This window comes from Lampetra planeri, chromosome 60, assembly GCF_965212315.1.
Source record: "Lampetra planeri chromosome 60, kcLamPlan1.2.h2, whole genome shotgun sequence".
In the NCBI taxonomy this organism is placed as follows: Eukaryota; Metazoa; Chordata; class Hyperoartia; order Petromyzontiformes; family Petromyzontidae; genus Lampetra; species Lampetra planeri.
The window spans coordinates 2,714,033-2,740,551 of record NC_136166.1 but is presented as its reverse complement, the minus strand read 5'-3'; the positions used below and the strand labels follow the sequence as shown (position 1 = coordinate 2,740,551).

At 49.7% G+C, this 26,519-nt stretch overlaps 2 protein-coding genes across 2 annotated transcripts in view; both read right to left on the bottom strand.

The window, feature by feature from the left end:
* The window catches only part of LOC144736259 (la-related protein 1B-like), a 58,842-nt gene extending 46,058 nt beyond the window's left edge, over window positions 1-12,784 (bottom strand). The window contains exon 1 of the mRNA XM_078618882.1: window positions 12,419-12,784. Within this exon, the coding sequence (XP_078475008.1) occupies window positions 12,419-12,662 (244 nt within the window). The 5' untranslated portion in view covers window positions 12,663-12,784. The remainder of the gene's footprint in view (window positions 1-12,418) is intronic.
* Window positions 12,785-17,267: 4,483 nt separating this feature from the next.
* On the bottom strand, window positions 17,268-24,345 carry LOC144736261 (uncharacterized). The gene is made up of 3 exons (XM_078618886.1): window positions 23,902-24,345; window positions 22,286-22,488; window positions 17,268-20,912 (listed from the first exon to the last, which is right to left on the bottom strand). The coding sequence occupies exons 1-3, from the start codon at window positions 24,059-24,061 to the stop codon at window positions 20,442-20,444; spliced, it is 834 nt and encodes a 277-aa protein (XP_078475012.1). The 5' UTR covers window positions 24,062-24,345; the 3' UTR covers window positions 17,268-20,441.
* Window positions 24,346-26,519: the final 2,174 nt, after the last annotated feature.

Genomic DNA, 26,519 nt, shown 5'->3' with positions numbered 1-26,519 from the left:
CACTTCAAGAACTCCTGAGTAACCTTGATTCGTATGCGTGTCGAACTTCTTTCGCTCCATACGTCGCCAAAGTGCTGGAGGTACATGAGCGCGGCAAAGGAAATTCAAAGCAAATTAAATAACGACGTAACGTACAGTTACAGTAAAACTTCGTTATTTCGGTGTTTGATCATTCTTAACTGGGGATAATTCGGCACGGCTGTGCTTTTGGCAGAAACACGGTGTATTGGTAATTCGCCACGAGCCGAATCGCCGTACCGAATGGTCCAATTTTGGCATGGCGCGTGGAGCGATGCCACGCGCCACGACCAAAATGACGACTCGGTCTGATGGCGGCACGCGTGGCGAGCGTCAGTGGACCTCATCTCGTTTGTGCACTCCGTGCAAGCCAACCCTCTCAGAAATGTCGTCTACACCAACATCGAGAAGTAACAGAAAGGGACCGAAGTCTAAATCCCTTTGTCTGCGAGACAAATTCACAGTTTTGGATAAAATCGATGCAGGGTGTGTGGGTCAATGTGTATGGTGTGTGAAGAGTTTGACGTGAAATCAAACGCCGGGAGAAGATTAGGGAGCGTAGCCTTAACCTTTGGAGGATCCGAGCAGCTCGAAAAAGATACAGAAGATGATCAAGGCCGCAAAGTTTGTTGACTTGGACATTACAGTGTATAAGCGGTACAAACATGGAACGTGCAGCTGGCGTTACCATTGTACAGAATTCGGAATAATGAATAATTCGTCAAGGCCAGAGCTGCCTTTGTGTCTAATTAATAAGGGTTTATTGTAAACCATTCATGGGAAACGGACATTATGATAGTAGAATGCCAAAAACCCATATCGCATGGCATTGTTAAAAACAATATCATGGTCAACGCCAGCGGTCTGTACCAATAAGCCCTCCAGCTAGACGGACAACCAATGACATGTTAGTCTAACACGCAGAGCGTTCGCGACCAATATTATCCACGAGACGTTTTTTCTGGTCTGGCTGTCGCCTGATGATGCTGGCTGTTGTAATTACCGGCGAAACGTCACGGCACTTGAATCGTAAATGTTGCAGTGGGTTTAACTCTCCAACATACAACTGGTGTGTGCGTACTAGTAACGAATTGGCACGTTTTGTTTACGCGACAAGCCTTACCAATTGGCCGTGTCAGGTGGTGGCGGGTTTAATGACACACATTTATACTTACGCGATCCAACCCAAAAGGAGTAACCTCTATTATGGAAAATTAAATGTCGTTTGTTCCGACGTGCGACTGAACCTAAAAACTACACTCGCAAAACCTGATCCACACAGGTGGCGGGAGTTCAGGAATTGAACCGAGGGTCGCTGCGGTGGTCCGCAACTCGCAGTCGTTTGTCACAAAACTCTTTAAAAGCTTTGTCAGGGTTAAACTTGGCCACTTTAAAACGTCACCACTTTAATTCCTCCAGCCACAGTTGAGGACTCGAGTCTTCAAGACTGCCTCATCCACACTGTGTTTTAACCACCACGAAGTACGTACGTACATACGTAGAGAGTAAGATCGTCACGCTGTGTTTAACCACCACGATGTGCGTATGTAGAGTAAGATCATCACGCTGTGTTTAACCACCACGATGTGTGTATGTAGAGTAAGATCATCACGCTGTGTTTAACCACCACGATGTGTGAATGTATGTAGAGTAAGATCATCACGCTGTGTTTAACCACCACGATGTGTGTATGTATGTAGAGCAAGATCATCACACTGTGTTTAACCACCACGATGTGCGTATGTAGAGTAAGATCATCACGCTGTGTTTAACCACCACGATGTGCGTATGTAGAGTAAGATCATCACGCTGTGTTTAACCACCACGATGTGTGTATGTAGAGTAAAATCATCACGCTGTGTTTAACCACCACGATGTGTGTATGTATGTAGAGCAAGATCATCACGCTGTGTTTAACCACCACGATGTGCGAATGTAGAGTAAGATCATCACGCTGTGTTTAACCACCACGATGTGTGTATGTATGTAGAGTAAGATCATCACGCTGTGTTTAACCACCACGATGTGTGTATGTAGAGTAAGATCATCACGCTGTGTTTAACCACCACGATGTGTGAATGTATGTAGAGTAAGATCATCACGCTGTGTTTAACCACCACAATGTGCGTATGTAGAGTAAGATCATCACGCTGTGTTTAACCACCACGATGTGCGTATGTAGAGTAAGATCATCACGCTGTGTTTAACCACCACGATGTGTGAATGTAGAGTAAGATCATCACGCTGTGTTTAACCACCACGGTGTGCATATGTAGAGTAAGATCATCACGCTGTGTTTAATCACCACGATGTATTTAGAGTAAGATCATCACGCTGTGTTTAATCACCACGATGTGTGTATGTAGAGTAAGATCATCACGCTGTGTTTAACCACCACGATGTGTGTATGTATGTAGAGCAAGATCATCACGCTGTGTTTAACCACCACGATGTGTGCATGTAGAGTAAGATCATCACGCTGTGTTTAACCACCACGATGTGTGAATGTATGTAGAGTAAGATCATCACGCTGTGTTTAACCACCACAATGTGCGTATGTAGAGTAAGATCATCACGCTGTGTTTAACCACCACGATGTGCGTATGTAGAGTAAGATCATCACGCTGTGTTTAACCACCACGATGTGCGTATGTAGAGTAAGATCATCACGCTGTGTTTAACCACCACGATGTGTGTATGTAGAGTAAGATCATCACGCTGTGTTTAACCACCACGATGTGTGTATGTAGAGTAAGATCATCACGCTGTGTTTAACCACCACGATGTGTGAATGTATGTAGAGTAAGATCATCACGCTGTGTTTAACCACCACGATGTGTGTATGTATGTAGAGCAAGATCATCACACTGTGTTTAACCACCACGATGTGCGTATGTAGAGTAAGATCATCACGCTGTGTTTAACCACCACAATGTGCGTATGTAGAGTAAGATCATCACGCTGTGTTTAACCACCACGATGTGTGTATGTAGAGTAAGATCATCACGCTGTGTTTAACCACCACGATGTGTGAATGTATGTAGAGTAAGATCATCACGCTGTGTTTAACCACCACAATGTGCGTATGTAGAGTAAGATCATCACGCTGTGTTTAACCACCACGATGTGCGTATGTAGAGTAAGATCATCACGCTGTGTTTAACCACCACGATGTGTGAATGTAGAGTAAGATCATCACGCTGTGTTTAACCACCACGGTGTGCATATGTAGAGTAAGATCATCACGCTGTGTTTAATCACCACGATGTATTTAGAGTAAGATCATCACGCTGTGTTTAATCACCACGATGTGTGTATGTAGAGTAAGATCATCACGCTGTGTTTAACCACCACGATGTGTGTATGTATGTAGAGCAAGATCATCACGCTGTGTTTAACCACCACGATGTGTGCATGTAGAGTAAGATCATCACGCTGTGTTTAACCACCACGATGTGTGAATGTATGTAGAGTAAGATCATCACGCTGTGTTTAACCACCACAATGTGCGTATGTAGAGTAAGATCATCACGCTGTGTTTAACCACCACGATGTGCGTATGTAGAGTAAGATCATCACGCTGTGTTTAACCACCACGATGTGCGTATGTAGAGTAAGATCATCACGCTGTGTTTAACCACCACGATGTGTGTATGTAGAGTAAGTTCATCACGCTGTGTTTAACCACCACGATGTACGTAGAGTAAGATCATCACGCTGTGTTTAACCACCACGATCCACGTATGTAGAGTAAAGATTATCACACTGTGTTTAACCACCACAATTTATGTAGAACCGATCATCGAGTATCCGGTGGCTTCGGGGGGTGCCGGATTTTCAAAAACGCCGGATGATCGCAACATCATCATTATTTAAAATAGCTTATTTTTGCACATTCTTGCATAACAATATCTTTTTAGGTGCTGTGTATGCTTTTGTCAGTGTTTTAAATGTGTTTACGAGGCATGGGGTTATGTATGTTAGACTACTACGCTCTTGTTTCAACACAACAAGAGATATGTTTGACAATCGCCGGACTGGTTACAGCCTTTGGAGCGGTTTTGCCCGGAACCGCCGGATAATGTTGGAAGGCGCCGGATAACACTGTGTAACAATTTTTTTTATTATTTTTTAATTCCTGGGTAGTAAGTGTTAGTTCTAAATTGCTTATGCCTAAAATGTACAGAAAATGGCTATTATTTCCCACAAACTTTGCTTTTGTGACCAGGACAGTGATATTTTGAAATTTACCTATTTTAAATGAGAAAACGGGCGAATTTGTGCATTTTCGTTCACGTAAAGTCAGAAAAAAACAATATATGAATCAAAATTAACATGTATTTCTACTAAAGTAATACAAAAATGACTACAAAAGATCGAGAAGTGAGTAGTTTTTCAAGATTTAAGATGAAACTGTAAATCACTTTCACGAATCAGCCCCCAAATGTAGTCTCCCATCATGTTCTCGTTACACTGTCCTTGGTAGCGGCGTTCAAAGTCCAGTACATCCTGGTGGAATCGCTCGCTTTGCTCCTCCGAGTACGCTCCCATGTTCTCCTTGAATTTATCAGGAACAAAAATTGTGTTCCATAGTGTAATCGATGATCAACTGTGTGTTGAACTTCTTTTCGCACCGTACGTAGCCAACCGTGTGCTCATGCTGGTCAAAATACTTCCCCTCCATCCCTCCTTCCTCGCACCACTTGACTTTGGAATTGCCGCTCTCTTTACCCAAGTTTGCCTAACCTTCCTCAAATGCAGAAACGTTCCGACGCTCATCAATTGTACCTTCAAAAGTGCCGCTTGCTGCTCGCAATCGTCAAAACTTTTAGCAAGCCACGTGAAAAAATGGAACTGACGCTTAATATTTTATAGACGGTCCTCCATTAGCCAGTGCTCAATGAGCAGTCCCTCAGCTCCGACAGCCTTCGGACCCACAGATAACCCAACTTATCCGTGGAAGACAAGCATCCTCGATTGCGAGGGATAGCCTACGGAGATTGTTGCTCGCCCCGCTGGTGTTTTGGAGCCTTGGGTCTACGCTCGGGAGACCGTGACAGAAATACAAAGCGGTACCTAAAAGTAAACTAAAAACGATTTTTTTATCTTACCGGATAAGGCCCACTGAGCTATGTAGCTCTTTTTCAGAAGTGACCTGGTTATCACAAATAATAGCCCAACGAAGTGGCTTATTGTCACGTGGAAATGTATAGCAGCCAAATACGTGAAGCGCATGTTTCTAAAAGCGGAGGGAAAAACCGGAGGACCTGGAGAAAACACCACGCAACCACGGAGAGAGAGAGATGCAAACTCAAAATATACAGCAGGCGTCAGGGTCGGAATGAAACCCACGACCTCCTGCATACCAGGGGAGGGAGTTAATATCGTGCCATCACCTTGTCAGTCCAAGGTCACTTTAACGTATAGCCTGAAGTTTACAGCCTTAAAGCAAAGATGCATACCAACAAATAAAAAGTTTGGACCTAGTAGGCACAGAAATCAAATCCACCAGAGTACATGATCTCAGCAGCTACACTGGACAGTGCTTGGATGGGCGATCACCACACCACACAGAACAGGTTGCTGCAGTGCTACATTATGGGAGACAGAGGGTAGGATGCAGCGAAAACCACTGTTGTATGGTGCTTGTATGTTCCCGCATCTAAGCTCCCCGCCTTCACCAATCCACGCTGACAAGCAACAGCAAATTATGGTCTAAAAAGCCCCCACGGCACGCGTGTACTTAATTGCAAGGCCCGCGAGCCACTGGCAGGCCCCTGGGGGCCTTTAGCGCGGCCCCTGACCTGCGGCCCCTGACAATACACAAACGTGGAAACACTTCATCATCATCATCGTGCTGATGTCCAAACCCCCAATGGTTTAAAATGTATGGTGGCCCTCACACAGACTGATATGATGTCTTATCGGTGAAAGTGGACCACCCCCCCTCTGAAAAATGAGCGAAGAAACCAAAAGGGCTGCAACACGTACCGCGGGCGTAACGGCAAAGACAGGGAGAGCGACGAATTCCCTTCCGTGATTTACAGGTTCGAATGAATGCGGGGGGGGGTTAGAGGCATGTATAATAGGCGGGGGAGATGGCACAGACATTTAGAGGAAGTGTTGGCGGTTTGGCGGAGCTGGTTTGTCCAGCTACCGAGCAGGAAGTATCCAGAATCATCGATACGCCAGGCGAACGTGACCGGCGATTCGCGAAAGGGCAGATCGCGTGGCGAGAGGTTACGAATTGACCGACCTTGAAGAGGTTTGAATGGAGGCAGGGGGGTAAGCACACAGCTGACATCTTGAGAGAGAACAGAGAGCGCACGCTGCATTACTACGGTCGAGACGTCGGCGGACAACGTCACAAGATTGAGTACGGGACAGCTGCCACACGACTGGGGAGGGGAAACAAAATAACAAGTACAACGTTTACATTTTAGCAGCAGTTCTCTACCTCTCTGGTCTGGCAACCCCCCCCCCCACCAAATCGAACCAACAGTCGGCCATGTAGACCCCCACCACCCCTCCCCCTACAGACAGCCACATGTCCAATCGTCTAGTCACACGTGTACGAGCGTGACAGGGCACACGTGTACGAGAGTGACAGGTCACACGTGTACGAGAGTGACAGGTCACACGTGTACGAGAGTGACAGGTCACACGTGTACGAGCGTGTCAGCACACACGTGTACAAGCGTGTCAGCACACACGTGTACGAGCGTGTCAGGTCACACGTGTACGAGAGTGACAGGTCACACGTGTACGAGCGTGTCAGCACACACGTGTACGAGCGTGTCAGCACACACGTGTACGAGAGTGACAGGTCACACGTGTACGAGCGTGTCAGGTCACACGTGTACGAGTGTGTTTTGTCACCACAGAGGGGAGCGGTGGTGCCGCGGTTAGCGCGCCACGCTACGAATCTGGCTATGACCCGAGTGCGATTCCCGCTCACGGCCAACACCATCGGCGACGATTATCTGAACAGGTCCTGGTCCTCCCCTAGGTCGACTCGGCCTCAAATGAGAACCTGGTGCGGTGTGTAAACGTCGCTAGTGGGGAGAAAAAGTCGGCCGGGCGTGGTGCTGGCCACCCACCCCCTCGTGTGCCGTGCTGACCTTCATAGGTGCTAGATAACAGCATTAGCCCCTAAAGTCTGTTGAGGCTAAACGGGGGATCTTTGTTTTTTGTCATCACAAATGCTGACGTTCCCAGGATACATTCTAAATCTCTCCGGCATCATTTCCATGCTGCAGCCTGTACACCCCCATTTCCCAGAAGTACAGTGTGCTCCTATAGCCTGTGCATTGATACATATTAACACTTTCCCATTCCAATGACGTATGTGTGTACGTCATGATGATGTACGTAGGTACGTCATCAATTTTTCTTCTAATTCCGTTCTGATGACGTATCCGTATGTATGCGTCATCCAAACGAAATCGGAAGAAAAACTGTAGAAACTTTATCAGCACGTCGTCCAACCTGAAGACATACCGATAAAACATTTTTTATTTTAGTTTGGCTCCCCACGAGGCCACGCGGGAGGGCGTGTGGCACAGTTTGGCGCCAGCTGTCGTGGAGAGCGGTCGCGTCGCTATGGTTCTCTACGGCGAGTACGATTGTCTTTATAAGTAAAATTAACGCCGACCTGCTCGAGCGTTCCAAGATTCAGCGGTGAACGGGACACCCTGCAACTTGCAGACGTCTCGGAACGGGAAGGGGTTATCAATGATTGATTCCTAACAATTATGTACATTCAGAAGAGGTGCACACGAGTATGTGAAACCACCACGGTGGAGGTGACCTCGTGGCTCAAGAGTGCCGAGAAAGCACTGCTGAGAACCTGAGTTCAAACCCAGGCAAGCCGCTTGTCATTCAAATGGGCTCTTAAGTGTAGAGAGTTGATGCTCTTAGCCCAGTCACCAACGATTGCAAAACAACAACGCAAAATCACGTGACGTTTTATTCTCCACTGAACATGGCTACATTCCACCTCCACAAACCAAAGTATCAGTTTGACTGCCATGTCACGAACGTTACCCTCAGTGGCAGATTAGCACGGTTGGCTACATCCGGTGCGAAAGAAGTTCTGTGTGGAACCAAGCGCCCTTGAAGGCATCTGTTTACCACGAAGGGTCTCGCCCTGCTCTGCGAGACATGGATATCTGATCTGGTAATGGCGATGACGCAATGTGCCTAAGCACGGTTGGCTACGTACGGTGCGAAAGAAGTTCCGGAGACCTAACGGCCATGAGGCAATGTGCCACCGTTGGCTACGTACGGTGCGAAAAGTTCCGGAGACGTAGCGGCGATGGCGCAATGTGCCTAAGCACGGTTGGCTACGTATGGTGCGAAAGAAGTTCCGGCGATGTAACGGCCATGAGGCAATGTGCCACCGTTGGCTAAGTACAGTGCGAAAAGTTCCAGAGACCGAACGGCCATGAGGCAATGTGCCTAAGCACGGTTGGCTACGCACGATGCGAAATAATTTCCAGCAATGTAACGGCGATGACGCAATGTGCATAAGCACGGTTGGATATGTACGGCACGAAAGAAGTTCAACATACATGCGTACATACGAGGTAAAACATTTATTAAAATTGGGAAAGAAAAACACCAAAGCATCTACGTGCAAGATGCTGCCTCCTTCAGAAGAAGCCTGTCAGCTGAAACACTGAGACCTCTTGTTTCCTCTGCTACTGGATAATAACTTTCTTTTAAATTGGTTTCTATTAACCTGCCATTCATTGGACAGCTTTGATGGAACAGAAAATCGCGTAAATATAAATGTGTCTTTTAAACCCGCAACCACCCGACACAGCCAATTAGTAATGTTTGTCAAGTAAACAGAACATGCCAATTCGATACTAGTACAGCACACTGGTGTGTTGAAGAGCAAATCCACAACATTTACAATCTGAGAATGGTGAAATGTCGTACTCAGATTATAAATGTTGACTTAAAGCTTTCTTGACTGCAGGAATTCATATTCTTTGGGTCTTTCGGTAAAGCCACGTAGATAGAAGAAAAAAAAAATCACGACGTTTCGCCCAGCTCTCCGATCTTACATTTACATGCAAATTTCTTCACTAGCCCCGCCCACTTGGTTTATGACCCTTGGGCTACACCCATCTCAAACCTTTATAACATCCTGCCTCAGCAGCTCTCTCGCTATTTTTCAACCTGATGACGATTGATTGTGTTGCGATCGAAATGTCGTGATCTTTTTATTATTTGGCATGTTCTGTTTACGTACAAACCTTACTAATTGGCATGTCGGGTGGTGGTGGGTTTAACGACACATTTATATTTACGCGACCTAACCCAAAAAAAATTCTAGTAGTATGGACTTAATTTCACTGTTGGCTATTAACACGCATCGCACAAAGGCAAAATTGATGACTCTGGCAATCTGTGGACCGATCAACGGTGCTGGCGTGTGCACCAACCAGCGTGCCAGGGCCATGCCAGGGCACCTGATGCAGGAGGAGCATGGGAACGCACCCAACTTGCACAGTTTATATTTAACCCATTCATGGAATCACGCCGCTTTCACTGATAAGGGTGGGAACATTTGCTCACTGGCGAATGTTTTGGAGCGCATACACGCATTGTACACACACTGAAAAGCATTATAAAAATAGAAATGCAGCGGTATCACACATGCATCGGTTGACAGAAACACAGTTTTCAGTACTTGTGCATGTGAACATTCATCTTCACACGTAGGCTTTCGCGACAAATGTTATCCACAATGGAGTTTACTCCAACACACAATTAGTTACTGGAGTAACGAATTGGCAACTTTTGTTTACATGACAAACCTTACAAATTGGCTGTGTCGGGTGGTGGCGGGTATAACCACGCATTTAATGATCACTCGATCTAACCCATTTTGTCCAGTACACATACAGTACTCGTGTGAATCCGCTGCTGGAAAATGCCATCGCCATTCGACCATACTTCACCACGCTGCTCAATGCGGTGTGTGGTGAAGGTGGTGTGCGGGAGGGGGGGCATGAACCTAGGAACATATAAAGTACAGGACAACGATTGTGGGGGTTTTTTTTGTCCCATCTGTTGCATGCCACGTAGCCACCACCACCAACAGCAGCAGCCTACAACAACCTGACCCGTGCAGCAAGGACCTCCTTCGCTACCCGAGACCTAACGAGGCAGGGCGCAATCCGGCGCAGGCACAACAAATCAACAACGCTGCCGCACACTTTGTTTGCGGAAGCATCCCCTCCTTTTTGTGGCCTTATTATAGATTGCTGGAGAGAGAAGTGGAAACAAAGTGCTCTCTATAGAGCACTTATAATGTTATAACCAGCAGATGTTACTGTGCATGAGAATGATGGTGGTGGTGGTGGTGTGAATAAGCACTACACGACCACCTGATGATAGACACACACAACACGTCAGGCACTTCTCAGTCGGCCATCTCTCAAGGCTCTGCCGCGCATCATGACGACCCTTTCCTGGCACGCGTGTGCGGTGCACTTCTTTCGCACCGTACGTAGCCCCACCGTGCTAATCGGAGGTTCATTTTTCCTTTGTCATCGCGCCTCCCTAGACCACAGGTTCCCCCACCATCACACCTCGCCCCACTACTCTCGCCTTGTACTGAAGGCTCAGGGCATATAACCCCTACACAGCAGCAGCGTCACTCCAGCATCTGCTTTGGGACACCAAAAGGTTTTGAACTGTCAAAGCCTCACATCACTATACACTACACTATACACCATTACACACTGCACTACTATACACTATTATACACTACACACTACTATATACTGCACTTCTATACACTAGTATACACTACACACTATACCAATATACACTATTATACACTAGTATACTATAGATTACTATACACTACTACACCACTATATACTACTCTATACACTACAAACTACACAGTAAACTAGTATACTATACATTACTATACACTACACACTACACTACTACACTGCACCACTATACACTACACTATACACTATACCGTTTGCAGCTCGCTATCCGCAACATCAAATACAGTCGGACTTCTTTCAACAAGCGTCTGAAAGGCCTCTCTCTGTGCCTCTGGGCCAAGCTTCGCGAGCAGCCCTGAGGCTTGGCTCCACCGCCTCCCGAGGTGTGGACTCGTCCCAGTTGTTGACTTTGTCCGAGGTGTTGACTTGTCTGCAACATCTGGCGCGTTATAAATGTCATCGTTATTTTAACTATTATTGTTGTTGCGCTCACCGTCAAACACTTCTCGTGACACGCGGCCTATCACGGTGCGTGTGTGTGGCTAACATGCAGCAAGGTGGCACAGTAGGGGGGCACAGGCGGTGCATCGGCCAGTCGTCTCAGTCTACCCCATGGCACCTGCAGGGTCTGTCGCGTGACCTCCTGCACCTAGCCTGGCACAGTAGGAGGCACAGGTGGTGTATCAGCCAGTCGAGCCATGGCACCTGCAGGGTCTGTCACGTGACCTCCTGCACCTAGCCTGGCACAGTAGGAGGCACAGGTGGTGCATCAGCCAGTCGAGCCATGGCACCTGCAGGGTCTGTCACGTGACCTCCTGCACCTAGCCTGGCACAGTAGGGGGCACAGGTGGTGCATCTGCCAGTCGACCCCATGGCACCTGCTGGGTCTGTCACGTGACCTCCTGCACCTAGCCTGGCACAGTAGGGGGCACAGGTGGTGCATCAGCCAGTCGACCCATTGCACCTGCAGGGTCTGTCCCGTGACCTCCTGCACCCAGCCTGGCACAGTAGGGGGCACAGGTGGTGCACCAGCCAGTCAACCCATGGCACCTGCAGGGTCTGTCACGTGACCTCCTGCACCTAGCCTGGCACAGTAGGGGGCACAGGTGGTGCATCAGCCAGTCGACCCATTGCACCTGCAGGGTCTGTCCCGTGACCTCCTGCACCCAGCCTGGCACAGTAGGGGGCACAGGTGGTGCATCAGCCAGTCGACCCATGGCACCTGCAGGGTCTGTCACGTGACCTCTTTGCCAGCGGGCGTTCGACCCTTCAAGTGGCCTTAACGTGCACCTAGCCTGGCACGAGCGCCGTGGTAATGTCACCGCCACTTCGTGGCGAATGGCGGTTCTTGTACTCTCCAATCCACGTGTTCACATTGCACTGCCTCGTCAACAGATCGCAAGCCTTCCCACCTGTCCACGCTTGTGCTACAGCGCTGTAATATCTTACTTGCTAGAAGTCACGGGCTCAAAGTGGTTATCTCGGCGGTAAAACCAAAACAATTCGCACGCGCCACACTGAAAGTAACCGCCGTGTTTAACGTCAACGCCGTGAAGAAGGAGACGGTGGGAAGGAGACGGTGGGAGGAGGAGGGGAAGGGCAACAGGAACAAGCAGCAGCAACAGCAGCAAAGGACGTACGCGTCTCGCCCCACGGGTTTCCCGGGGCGCGGCCTGCGGCTCCTCCTGCAGCCTGCGGCCTCGCCTGAGCAGCCCTGCCCGGGGTCGCGCCTCCATCCCGGGTAGAGGCCGCAGCCGCCGCCGCCGGCTGCTCGCCGCTGTCGCCGGCGCAGCTCCTTCGCTCGTCTCCGTCGCCTCTCACCCGGCTGGGCGCCGTTGCGGGGGCAGCAGCAGCGGCAAGCATCGTGGCGACTTTAGTGGCCATTCGTGTGTGTGAAGAGAGGAGGGGGGGGGGATGAATTGAATCGGCAGACGGTGGCGATTGCTTCACTTGCTCAGCGCCATTCGAAAAAGAGGGGGGGGGGACCCGCACGACACTCACGTGACTCGAGGGGGGGGGGCCGCAAGGGGAGGGTCCGGGGGGGGGACGCGACGGTCACGTGACAGCGGTCGAAGGGGGCGGGGTGTCTGACAGGGGTTGTCACGTGATCTTAAACGGTGGGTCACGTGACACTCCATGAGGAGGGGGGTGGGGAGACGCAGCTCGAGCCCCGTAACCGGGAGCAGGAGGGGGGGGAAGTCACGTGACGCGGAGCGGCTTGGGTGGGGTGGGGGCAGGGTGAGGGGCGGCGAAGGAGGGGGGGCTCGCAGTCACGTGACGTGAGGCAGGGGTGGGGAACGAGTGGAGGAGGGCAGGGTATGAAGCCGCCGTGAAACCCATGTGACCTGGGATGCGGGGGGGGGTCCGGGGGGGTGGGTGCGGGGGGGACGTGGGTGGGGTCGTGGGTGGGAGGGTGTAAGAGGGGGGGGGGCGCTGGTGGGAATGGGGGAATAGGAGGTTGAATAGGAGAGAGGGGGGGGGCGAGAGGGGGGGGCGAGAGGGGGGGGCGAGAGGGGGGGGCGAGAGGGGGGGGGCGAGAGGGGGGGGCGAGAGGGGGGGGCGCGGGGTGGGAGGGGGGACGTGCGTCGGATGGGGGGGGGGGTCACGGTGCTGCCCTCGACGCGAGGGGAGGGGCACGGGGGACAGATGAGGTCACGTGGGCCGCCAGGTTCAATTCGTGGCCACGGCCAATGCGAGTTTGGCAGAGGCTGCTCGCTGCGCTGTGCACACCACCCATGCAATTTGTACTTACCGTATATACTTTACATGTGTAATAGAGTTCACGACTCTTGGACGCCGGAGTTGGAGGCACACGGGTTTTATTCACACAGTACGGTTCTGGCATACAACACTAGAGGGGGTGTCGGCCCCCTCACCCGGCTAGCTGGGGATACACGCGCTAGCTACTTCCTAGCCTGCCTCCTAGTCCTCCTCTAACGGGCTAGGTGAGGCTATCTGGCCCGACACTGGTAAGTCGGGCCCGGTACCCTGAGTCCCAGACCAGCGCTGACAAGAGCACCGGCTCTGGATCTCTGGACCACGCCGCTGGCTCGGTCCTGTTCGGCCCTGATAAGGACGGCGAACCAGGGGAGTCCAGGGCTCTAGCTAAGACGTCTTCAGTCTTCACTGGTTAGCTTCACAAGAACCCCGAGCCCTCCGATACATCCCCTTTTATACCCAACCCCCCGCTGAGGGGTGGGGCCCCCCCGGGGTGCCTGGCGCGGACGTCGTAGAGAGCACCTCCCCATGCACTCACGTAGCCCCGCCCACTGTGTTTGTTTGCCATAAGCTGCCATGCATAACGGGCTCTCTCTCTAACACCCCTACACATGCTTTAGTTACTTATTCGTTACTTACCTCTTCTCTTATTTTGCACTCCTATCGTTTTTAGTATTTGTTGTTCACAACTTGCTGACCTGCCCCAACTGAACATCTGGGAAAAAGAGCTACAACGCTCATCTGATTTCTCCAGTCTAAACATTCTGAAATGGGTCTCTAAGTTTGGGGGGAGGGTTCTCTGTGAGTCTGTGGGTGTTGTGGGTCTGGCTGTCTGGGCTGCTGTGTCAGTATATTTGGTCTCTGTAAGTCTGTGGAGCTAAGTCTATGGGTCTCCTGAGTGTATGGGGTTGCGAGTCAATACAATGTGGGGTTTTGTAGCATCTACGCTGCAGAGAGAGAGGCAGTCAGCGGAGAAGAGAGAGGTGGCAGGAGTTGACTGCACGGGCCGCTGGAGGAAGGGTGTTCTCGAGGCAGTGTTCTTACCATGGGACCCCCGCTCCCGGTCACGTGCCCTTAGCTCGTCCAATCGAGGCACCGCTTCCGGCCAATCTATATGCGGCCAGGACCCCTAGAACATGCAAGTCCCAGTCGGTCTGTTGTTGGTTAACCTGATGGCATAGCATGGATGTGAGCGTCCGATGTAGGCACTCCACCATGCCGTCGGTCTGCGGATGATAGGGCGAGGTGCGGATCTTTTTAGTGCCCAATAGGTCACACCTCCTTAAGCAGTTTTGCCGAAAAGTTTATGCCCTGGTCCGTAAGGAGGCATTTTGGGGCCCCCTTATCCAGAACGTACCCGTGGAGAAAGGCATCTGTAATGGTGGCTGCCGACTGGTCCGGCACCGACCAGGCCATTGGCCACTGAGAAAGATACTCTACCCCCACGAGCAGATACTTGTTACCCCGCGGGGTGGCGGGGAACGGACCCAGCATATCGAGCGCAACGAGCTCATTCATCCGCAATACACTAATGGATTGGAGAGGGGGGGCATACCAATTTCGGTGGAGGTTTCCGGCGGGCACATGCGGTGCACCCTCTAAGCACATTTTGGACGTCCGCCGCCACGCTGGGCCAGAAGTTCAGGCGGAGGGTGGACAGGGTTTTCGCGACCCCTAAATGTGTAAGACGTCCGTGCGTTGCCAAAACCAACCTACCCCGCAGGATGGTGGGAACCACGATATTATACTTCAGTAATTCTGCGTCCCAATGCATGAGGCCCCCTCTCAGAATGACCGTGGCTAACGGTCGTCGGCTGTCGCCCTCTGCGGAGTCGCAAACCCGGCGTCTGATGGCTAACAATGAGGCATCCAAAGCCTGGAGTTGCCCCCACTCGGAGTTGGAGAGACCAAGCGTGTGGTCACATGCGTCAGCTGCGTCTGTGTGCGCGACATTAGCCGCAGCGACGACCTCCCGGGGCGGAGCTGAATTGTTGGGCCTGCACCGTCCCGCACCCGATGTGTACGCACACTCGTCACTGGTTGGCAGACGTGACAACGCTTCAGCATTCGAGTGGCGGACGCTCTTTCTATACGAGACCTCGACCTCGAGCCAACGGAACAGCTGGCCAGACGGCTGCTCAACACGCAACGTGTACTGCAAGGCCGCGTGGTCTGATCGCACCTGGAATGTCCACCCATAGAGGTATGGCCGGTAGTGCTGAACGAAATAAACAATCGCCAGCAACTTACGAGCAATAGCGTTGCTTAGCCGTAGAAAGCACCCTACTGCCGTATGCGACCACGCACTCTACTCCGTCCACCATCTGTGAGAAAATGGCGCCAATACAAGTATTGCTAGCGTCAGTATCGAGGATAAAAGGCAAAGAAAAATCGGGGTACCGAAGGGGAGGCGCGTTCACTAGGCTGTCGCGCAGCGCGGCAAACGCAGCTTCCTCCTCCATCTCCTACTGACATTTCTGGCCCTTGGCCGTGAAGATCGTGGCGAACCCGGGGACGAAGCATCGATAATAAGAGGCGAACCCGACATAACTACTTGGGGGTTGGCCACGTGCACACGCATGCAGTTTTGTCAGGGTCCGTCGAAATCCCGGATTCGCCGACAATATGGCCTAGGTAATTGATCGATCTCTGCAGCAGATGGCACTTCTACGGCTTAAACTTCAAGTTAGCAGCCCGCATTTTGAGGAAAACAGCCCGCAACCTCTGCAGGTGCTCCTCGAACGTGCGTCCAAACACGATGACATCGTCGAGATAAATCAAACACGCATCCCATTGTAGGCCCGCTTGCACTAGCTCCATCAGCCGTTGAAATGTGGCCGGGGCTGAGTGCAATCCCATCAGGAGCCGGTTGGTGATGACAAGAAAGCCATGCGATGGCCCGACGGCAACTCAATGCAGCCCTGATCCACCAGGATTTTGAGCGGCATTCTACCTAGGAAATCGGTTCCTAACAGACAGGGTACGGCTACAGATTTGGAAATGAGTAACGGACCCGACAACTGAATGTCGCCAATGCTAATTGTGGCCGAAATCTGACCGACAATTCCTAGCGACTGGCCGTTCACGGTGAAACAGGGAATCGCGACTGGTAAAATGGCGCGCGACTTTGGCGGCAAGCTTTCAAAAACCATGTCCGAGATGATGGTCCGCGACGCACCGGTGTCAATAAGGATACGTACGTTAACGCCTTCGACCGTCCCTATGACCGCGGACAAACCCGCTGCTGCTGCCACAATACGGCGGCCCAGGGCCGTCAACTGCACGGGGCGTTTGGGCCACCCCTCGCCCCCCACCTCTTGAGCGTGCGGGAAACGGCCACAGTGCTCCGTGGCCGCGTCGCCGGCGTCTCGCAGTCGTCGCATGTTCGCCGGGCGACGGTGAAAGCAGTGCGGGCGTCAGGAGAATTGGTGGGCTCCCACACATCCCACGCCACACCTGTTTCCCACGCATCGTCCTCCTCCAGCAAGGCAGCTGCGAGAGCAGCAACGGCGTTCCTTCCTTGGCGGTGGCGGTGAGATGAATTCCGGTTCCTGCTGCCACGCCGGCCTCCACACTTCGCCACCCTCCATCACTGGGGCTTGCGGGATCAACTCGCCCTCTTCATCGTCATCCAAAGACGACTGGGTGAGCGCTCGTCGCCTAGTGAGCACAATTGCTAAGTCTTTACGTAAGCTAGCTACACCTAACTAACAAACCACTTCTGACGCCAGTTTAGTGCAGTATGTCGACTGAGGCGCACACACACTGCTGTAGGAGACAACGCGTTTATTAAACAATTCACTGTACACCGGATTCTGTTGCTATGTGTGGCTAACTTGTCCTAGGCTGCTCACTATGTGCGTGTGTGTTAGCTAGCTTGATCCCCGAAACGAGCCCCGAATCCCCCGGCGCTCCCCCTTTATCTCTTGGTCCCGGCCCCACCCCTTTCTGTATCAAGGCCAGCGCACCCCGCTTCCGGCCACGTGTCCTTAACTCCTCCAATCGAGGCACCGCTTCCGGCCACGTGTCCTTAACGCCTCCAATCGAGGCACCGCTTCCGGTCACGTGCCCTTAGCTCGTCCAATCGAGGCACCCGGCGCTCGGCGCTCCTCCAGCACTGTGGCTGGCGCGACCCACAGACAGTCCCTCCAGAAAAACGCGGAGTTTTTTGGTGATTGTTGCGGGCAAAAATCGTTGATTATGCGGCACGTTTTCTTAAAAAATGCGATGGAATATGCGGGATATTTATGCAATTTTATGCGATTAAATTGCGGGAACTTGCAAAAATTGCGGGAACTTGAAAAAACTGCGGTTTGATGAAAAAGAGAAAAAAAAGTGATTCCCCCAACACCCTATTCACTAGGCTACTACTTTAATGTAAAGAGTCATTTCTTATTACTTCCTATGATAAGCAAGCATACTACATCACAGAAAGTGCTGGGAATATTTAAGTTCTCATCTTGTTTTATTTCAGACCTTAACAAACAGATGGCTCAAACTTACAAAACATTGAGTCGAACAAGTTCTGTAGCTTTACAAAATGAATATGCTACAACTTCTGTAAAAATGAATAAATAAAATATTAAAAAATAAAATGTGTGCTTCCTGTTTTACAGAGCTAGCTATGCTAAATAATTTGCCCCCACTGTCATGTAACACACTGGGGAACTGCTTTGCGCGGTCTTTTGCGCTTATGTTTGTTGGCAAATGAGAAAGATTTGCGGGCTTCATCATGGTTTCATTGGCATCGCGGAGTTTGCAGCTTTTCAATGATGTCGCGTAATGAGTGACGTCACTTCATAACGTTCCCATGGCAACAGGGGAAATGGCTGCGCTTGTGTGAAGTAAACGCAACATTTTTCAACTTTCTGCTAAGATATATGTGACTTTTTGCAACGAAAATGCGGGGATTATGAAATCATGCAAGCCCGCATTTTTTGCGCGCGGAAATCTGCAATTTATGCGGCGAAAGTGCGGCGTATTTGAAAAAACGCGCCCCCCGCATAAATATGCGGACTTTGGCTGATTTTGCGTGAAATCTTGCGATCGCATAATCGCGTTTTTCTGGAGGGACTGCACAGAGACATCTAACTGTGTCTCTACAAAAGTATGAAAAATAATAGGGTTTACCCTTTCTGGCAATACAAAAGGCATTAAGATGGTTTAACACGTCGGCTTTCGCGACCAATATCCATAATAGTTTTTTGGGTTAGATCGTATAAATGTCGTTAAACCCGCCTTAGCTCTCCAACACACCGGTGTGCTGTACTAGTGACGAATTGCCACGCTCTGTTTACGTGACAAATTGGCTGTGTCGGATGGCGGCGGGTTTAATGACACATTTATATATTTACGCGATCTAACCCAAAAAACCTGTATTATGGAGGCGTACTTGTGGCAAAAACATTCAAATAAACATGCACTGATAATATTTGGCATCGTCTGTTAAACTGATTGGCCTATACCAGAGACAGCAGCCTTCTTTAGGGCCTAGTCACACCACCAGTGTCAGACCAGAGAACGCCAAAGACGAACAGTACAAAGCCAATGCACTATGAGGGCATTCATAGCTCGGGGTGAGCAGCTATATCATGGGACCTTTTTTTGCCAGTATCAAAGTATGAAAAATAAGAATAGGTTTTACCCTCTCTTTTTGGTGTTTGAACATCTTAACAGAAGTTCCTCATCGCAAGGCCCACAGGCCACTGGCGGCCCCTGGTGGCTTTTAGTGCGGCCCCTGACGTGCGCCACCCCCCCCCCCCTCCCATACACATAGTGGAAACACCCCCATCATCATCATCGTTCTGCTGTCACAAACCCCCAATGGTTTCAAATGTGGCGAACCCCTGACACTGCTGATGTCTTATCAGTGAAAGTCGCCACCCCTCCTCTGAAAATTAGTGAAGAACACTGGGCTAGACCATAGGTCATACCTTATTTCAGACCAATACAGACCTTGTTGGTCACCCTGTGCCCTTATAAATCTCAACGTTCATCCTACAAAGTCCCGTCACATGGGGGAAACACAAATACCTTTTTTTGCCTGTATTTAAACGGCTGTATGCCGTATGGACCTGAAAACTCAATTTCCCTGTACAAGAATACAGGTAAACAGTATGGGCTGACACGGTATGATAGGGGACAGGCAGAGTAGAATGAGCGACTTCCCACTGAACCACTCTTCCGTTCCGTGCAAAGATGCCTCTGAGAATAGATCAGACAGTGCATTTAAACACATACACGCACAAGATAAATGTCTTCATGTGCAACAATGCATCTTCATTCACAACACTAATGGCAAATGGAGAACTGAACATTGCAGCCCATTTCAAACGGTAAAACTGTGAACGTTAAACAGGAGCAATAACACAAACTCGGTTGACAATGAGCCCAACTAGCTGAGTGTGATTAATATATAGACATAAGATAATTTATTCATTTTCATTTATTTAAGGAGCGCCATGGTGGCATGATGTTATCCTCTCCTGGTATACCGCTGGCGAACAGAGTGGAACAACGCGGACGTCCAGAATAAACACCTCCTCATTCGAGACCCAAACATCACGCACCTCCTGGATTTGACATTCCTGGAAGACACCGATGGCAACATGAACCGCATCACGACATCAACAGGCCAATGCACACATCTCCTTCATGGATGGAGAATGAAAGACAAGCCACGGGAGTGCGGTCGTGGCTACAAGATAAACCATTGTATTCTGCGTTCCTTCAACGGAGGAGGAACAGCAAAACCACAAACCCCTCCTGAAAACCTCTCGTGGCGAACAGACCTCGACATCTGGCATCGAGCTCCTGAATATATTTGCTGCCATCGTGCGCATCGCGGACTGGTGAGAGATGGCGAGAGCTTGTGGGGGGGGGGGGGGGAGGCCTATCATCCAGCAGTGGATTGGTCGTGGCCAATGACGACGAGGATGACGATATTCACGGTGAGCTCGGTGTGGGTGACCGGGTCGCGTTGGCGGCGTGCCCCGCGTAGGAGGCACTTATCCGCGGTGCTGCGGGGGACTGCGCATCTCGAAGTGCAGCAAGGAGTTTGTATTTCAAACGCCTGCGCTCAGTGTCCGGCAGGGAGCGGAGCTCGTTGGCGACGAAGCGACCAAACACATCGTGTTCGTCGTCCTCCTTCATCAGCCGGGCGGAGTGCGCCTCCACGCATCTCATGGCCGATTCCATCAGCTGACTGCCTCCTGCTGCGACGGCGTTCCCTTTGTCTCTGCACCTCGGCTTTGGAAATTGTGGCCTCCGGGGTGTACATTCAGGGCTGTGCGTGGAGGTGTCCATGGAGTGTGTGATGTCCGTGATGTTTGCGGAAGGGGTTGGTGGGTCAGCTCCATCCCTGTCCCGTTTCTGCTCCCCCCCGTCATGACTGCTCTGGTCGTCGACGCGTTCCACCTGCGAGGGGAACATTGAATTCACCGCAGTGGCCAGCGATTGGGAAAAACATACACAGCAATAGCGTTCATGTGCCACTCTCCGACGTACGATTTGAGCTGTACCACATCGAGCAGATTTTGAGGTTTGACGTCTCGCTCCAAGGGCTGGGAGATTCTTTCAGTTACCACATGTATGGACATTGATTAATTGGCTGAAAACATCGTAATCTATAGAGGACCGCAGAGTTTGGGCAACTGTGGGTGCCAGCTCACTGCCTGGCTGCCTTATGGCTAGCCTCTGGTTCCTCAGCCATTGTGAGATGCAATTTTCATGCACGACACCGTGATATAAAACTCAACTGCAGCAGTCCCTCAATTAAGGTTTTTTTAACCCATTCCACGAAAAATGCCGTTTATCGGAATAACTGTTTATAGAATTCACTTATAATTTGAAAAGTAAGTAAAAGAATCACCGAGTCTGCGAGATGTTTTTCCACTACCACAAAGACATGAAACGTAATGTAAACAAAGCCAGTCGAAGTCTAAACTGCTCAGGGATGGGCGTCGCTGATTTGCTGAGGGTATGGTTTAGCCCCTTCTTACGAAATTGGTGCCCGCGTGCATAACGTAAACACGCTACTGTTAGTCAAAAATGTTAACGTCAGTCGAAACCACGGGGGTCCTCTATGGGAGGCAAAACGTTCACCGAAAAACCGTGAACCGATGTCGCTGTCAATCGAGGGACTACTGTATTCAACAACAGCACGTGGTACAACCCAAAAACACATGGAGAGCGTCACAGCAGAGCCGCGATAACCTACGCAGCAGTCACATGTAACTATTGTAAGTGACTGCTGTCCCCACAGATTCCTGTCCCGAGTGGAGATGATATTTTTCGTGCAATCACAATTCCTCCTGGGATGCCGCTTTTCATTTTGCATGGGGTTATAGGGTTTGGCGGGTTATCGTGGTTAGCATTTACGGGTTAAGGTTAATGGTTGGGGTTCTAAATTGAAGGAAGGGTAGGGCTAGCGTTTGGGATTACACGTTTGGATCATGATTTTAAGGTTTGTGATTGGGGTTAAGGTAAGGAGTAGTTGTACCTAAGCCTTACCTACGATGTCCATCTCGTTACAGGCGACTGGCACTGCCAATATGGCAATCACCGTGGAAGGTGATGTTAGCTCGTGTAGCAGGGTGCGCGATGAATCGTCACATCACACGTCGGTCGCACACAGGCGGATTATTACATCGCGCGACAGTGGCTTGGGAAGGCCGTCATCCAGCAGTGGAATTACAACGATGATAAGTGGCTACACATCGCCCAACCGGTTCACATGCAGTTACAACCACCCCTTTCGGCACGATGGAGAGAACGTGCGCGTGTCATACCTGCAAGCTGGAGGAGGAGGAGACATTGGAGATGGTCTTCTTGGGGCAGACAAAATCGTCAAGGAATTCCAGACGCGGCAGTAGCCACCAGGTCTGCCTGGACGCGTCGCAGCCGGCGTCTCCGCCGCGCCTGCTTTTTCCCTCTCTCTTCTTCTTAGAGTAGACTGTGCGGAGGTTTCTGATTTTTCTCGAGACTTCGTCCTCTGTCAAGACAAAAAAAGAGTAACAGGGAAAACATTGTCTATAGACTGGTCAAGAAAAATATTGTTGGAGGTTCTAGATTCGAAGCTTTCGTGACTGCAAGGATTCATACTCTTAGGTTTTTCGGTAAGGTCACGGAGGGGAAAAATAAATAATAAATAATTTAAATAATAATAATAATATAAATAATAATAATAAATCACGACGTTTCGGAGGCAACACAAGTCTCCGTCATCAGGTGGGACCGTCACAACTAGATTTACTGTCTCAAGGTCGTGATTTATCATTTTATTTCCATTATTATTTCTATTATATTTTTTACCTACGTGACTTTACCGAAAAACCTAAGAGTATTGTTGGAGGTTTTGTCGCTGAACGTTCCAGCCCTTTTTCAGCTGTAGAGAGTGGAACATTTAGGTGGCAAGAGGCCGTGGTAAAACTATTTTACTATAGTAGACTCTCGATTATCTGCGCTAATGACGGTGAGAACGGCCATGGATAATAAAAAAAAATTGCAGATAATCCAAAAATAGTAATTTGCAGCAGATCTCTATGCCAAAAACCACAAATATAAGGGTATAAATTGTGTTTAAGTGTCTCTGCCATCGTACAGTTTTGTAAATAAAAATTCACAAAATCACTGATCGCATAAATCACTTAAAATGAAGCACAACTGACGATTTCGATTGTTACTCTTTCAACTTAGAACGAAAACTAACGATCGTCCGATCGATGATAATTGCCCACGGCCCCTTACGTTATGGCGAGCTTCGGGGCCACTTCCTGGAGTCGTGGAGTTCTGCCATTACTAGTACATTTCATAAAAGCGTCTTTTTAAAAAAAGTATTTTAAAACATTACTTATTTTAAAGATATTAACATACATTTGTTATCACGTCACGGTGTATCATTTATCATCCGTTCTTCCCCCCCCCCTCCATTAAAAACGACAGTCCCGTATACGTGTTACACATTTGTTTTGAAGCACCCTGTATAACACACGTCTAAGGAGCCGTCCATAAATGACGTCACGCGATTTTGGACGATTTTTGACCCCCCCGCTCGTCACACGGCGTCACAAAAAGCAAGACCCCCCCCCCCCTCAAATATGATGTCACAGAGCTCTGCCCCCCCCCCCCCCCAAAATAAAACATGCATCAAATCGCTTTAAACTATTGTCATTGTAGTGGCTATATAATGTGGCGCTGCACTCTGATGTTGTAGGAGAAAACATTTATTAAAAAGTCTATTTAATTAAGTAGAACGTGTTGTCTATATTTATTCAAAGTTGCGCATTTTCATGTGACGTCACATTCCTCACCCCCCCCACCCCCCTCGTCACACATCGTCACAAATGTCTGACCCCACCCACCCCCCCCCCTAGGTGCGTGACGTCATTTATGGACGGGCACGTACCGGTGGTCCCGAGTCGTTGCGCCATTTCCCGCAGAGCCCGTTGCCTCTTCCACTTCACGTGGTAGTCGGGCAGCAGCGCGTCGTAGAGGCACGGGCTGCCCCGGTACAGCTCCACCATCTCCTCCAGCTTGCCCGTCGACCAACAGAAATCCTCGCACATTGGCGGTGGTGGCGGTGGTGCAAGGTTGTTGTTGTGGTGGACGCGTTGGCGATGGGGTGGTGGTGGTGTTTGCGAGCCCGTGGTGGTTCAATTGAACATCTGTGAGAGAGAGATGAAGAGCTTTAGAGCTCATCGGATTCATCCGGTGTGAGCGCGACAGGCCGTGTGGAGTTTGTTTCGCGTTTGCGCGGCGCTGTCTGCGCTGACGCAATCGATTGCCCTCGATGGGTGCGATTGCACGGAAATTGCACGAGGCTGTTTGGGTTGTTAAGCTGAGCCTTGAAGGTCGTGCCGGGGGGGGCAGGGCCGGTCCATGTGGTGTGAGTGTGTGGGGGGGTGGGTGGTGATCGTGACGGGCGAGTCCATTCAGCGTCGTGCGTGTGGGGTGGGCAGGGAAATGTGTAAAACAAAAACTTGATTTGACTGCAGGAATCCATACTCTTTAGTTCTTTCGGTTGTTTTATTTATTATTATTGTTGATTCATTATTATTATTTTACCTTCGTGACTTTACCGAAAGAACCAAAGAGTTTGTAAAAACCCATCTATTATTTATTTCACCAGGTAAGGCCCCCCACTGAGTTGCTATGCAGCAAGCCTTTTTTTCAGAACCGACCTGGCTATCACAAACGATGAGCTCAACGTAGTGGCTTGTCATTACCATCACGATCATCACCACCATCATCATCACGTGGAAATGTATAGCAGCAGGCAAACGCTCTAAACGCGTGACGTTGATTCTAAATATGGAGGGAAACAACGGAGGTCCCGGAGAGAAAATCCACGCGATCACGGGGAGCGAGACACGCAGACTCCGAATATAGAGCAGCAGGCATCGTCAGGGTCGGGATCGAACCCACGACCTCCCGTATACCAGGCGAGGTAGTTAACATCTCTGTAAACTTTTGATTTAAAGCTTTCGTGACTGCAGGGATTCATATTCTTGGTTCTTTCGTTAAAGTCACGTAGAAGGGAAATAATAAAATAATACAAATATAAAACAATAAAATTTCTCACGACGTTTCGACTGCAACACAAGCAATCATCATCAGGTGTGAAATCTACAGCAATAATTTTTTTTCTTCAAATTTTCTTGCTGTGGATTTCACATTTGATGATGATTGCTTGCGTTGCAGTCGAAACGTCGTGAAAATTGTAATTGTTTTATATTTGTATTATTTTATTATTTCCCTTCTACGTGACCGAAAGAACCAAGAATATATCTCTGTAAACTATTTGTATTTCACCAGATAAGGCTCTCTGAGCTACGAAGCTCTTTGTCAGAAGCGACATGGCCACAATTGATAGCCCAGTGAACTGGCTTATCATTATCACGTGGAAGTTGAGAGCAGACAAAACACTCTCAACTCGTGTCGTTGATTCTAAATGTGGAGGGAAAAGCCGGAGAACCCGGAGGACAAGTCCACGCGACCACGGGGAGAGAGAAACACAAACTCCAAATAGACAGCAGACATCATCAGGGTCGGGATCGAACCCACGACCTCCTGTATACCTGGCGAGGTAGTTAACATCGACAAGCCACTGTGATGATGAGAGAGATAGAGACACGCAGACTCCAAATATACAGCAGGCATCGTCAGGGTCTGGATCGAACCCACGACCTCCTGTATACCAGGCGAAGTAGTTAACATCTAGCCACCGTGATGATGATGAGAGAGATACATACACACTTAAAATATACAGCAGGCATCGTCAGGGTCGGGATCGAACCCACGATCCTCCTGTATACCAGGCGAGGTAGTTAACATCTCCAAGCCACCGTGATGATGAGAAAGAAACACAAACTCCAAATAGGCAGCATGCATCATCAGGGTTGGGATCGAACCCACGATCCTCCTGCATACCTGGCGAGGTAGTTAACGTCTCCGAGCCACCGTGATGATGATGAGAGAGAGACACGCAGACTCCAAATATACAACAGCAGGCGTCGTCAGGGTAGGGATCGAACCCACGACCTCCTGCATACCAGGCGAGGTAGTTAACGTCTCCGAGCCACCGTGATGATGATGAGAGAGAGACACACAGACTCCAAATATACAGCAGCAGGCGTCGTCAGGGTAGGGATCGAACCCACGACCTACTGCATACCAAGGGAGGTAGTTAACATCTCCTAGCCACCGTGGCGTCCCAAACAGAGTGGCATAATGCAGTGTTGAGCCCAGCAGGGTGGCGTCATCAATCCAACGTGGGACTTGATGAGAAATCTGACGACAGCAGTGCGAATATGAATGTGGCATTTCGTTAAATATTAATGTGGCATTGAGTTCAATGTTAATGTGGCATTTAGTTCAATATTAATGTGGCATTGAGTTCAGTGTTAATGTGGAATTTAGACTTGTGTTGCCTCCGAAACGTCGTGATTTTTGTTTTATTTTATTTTATTTTCATTAATTTTGATGTTTTACCTACGTGACTTTACCGAAAAAACCTAAGAATAT

What these genes read in the sequence shown, in the direction of transcription:
- LOC144736261 (XM_078618886.1), bottom strand. Translation starts at nt 24,061, where the DNA reads ATGTGCGAGGATTTCTGTTGGTCGACGGGCAAGCTGGAGGAGATGGTG. An exon ending in GCAACGACTCGGGACCACCG is followed by an intron (nt 22,489 to 23,901) that starts GTACGTGCCCGT and finishes TTGTCTTGACAG; the next exon opens with AGGACGAAGTCTCGAGAAAA. An exon ending in CCTCCTCCTCCAGCTTGCAG is followed by an intron (nt 20,913 to 22,285) that starts GTATGACACGCG and finishes TTCCCCTCGCAG; the next exon opens with GTGGAACGCGTCGACGACCA.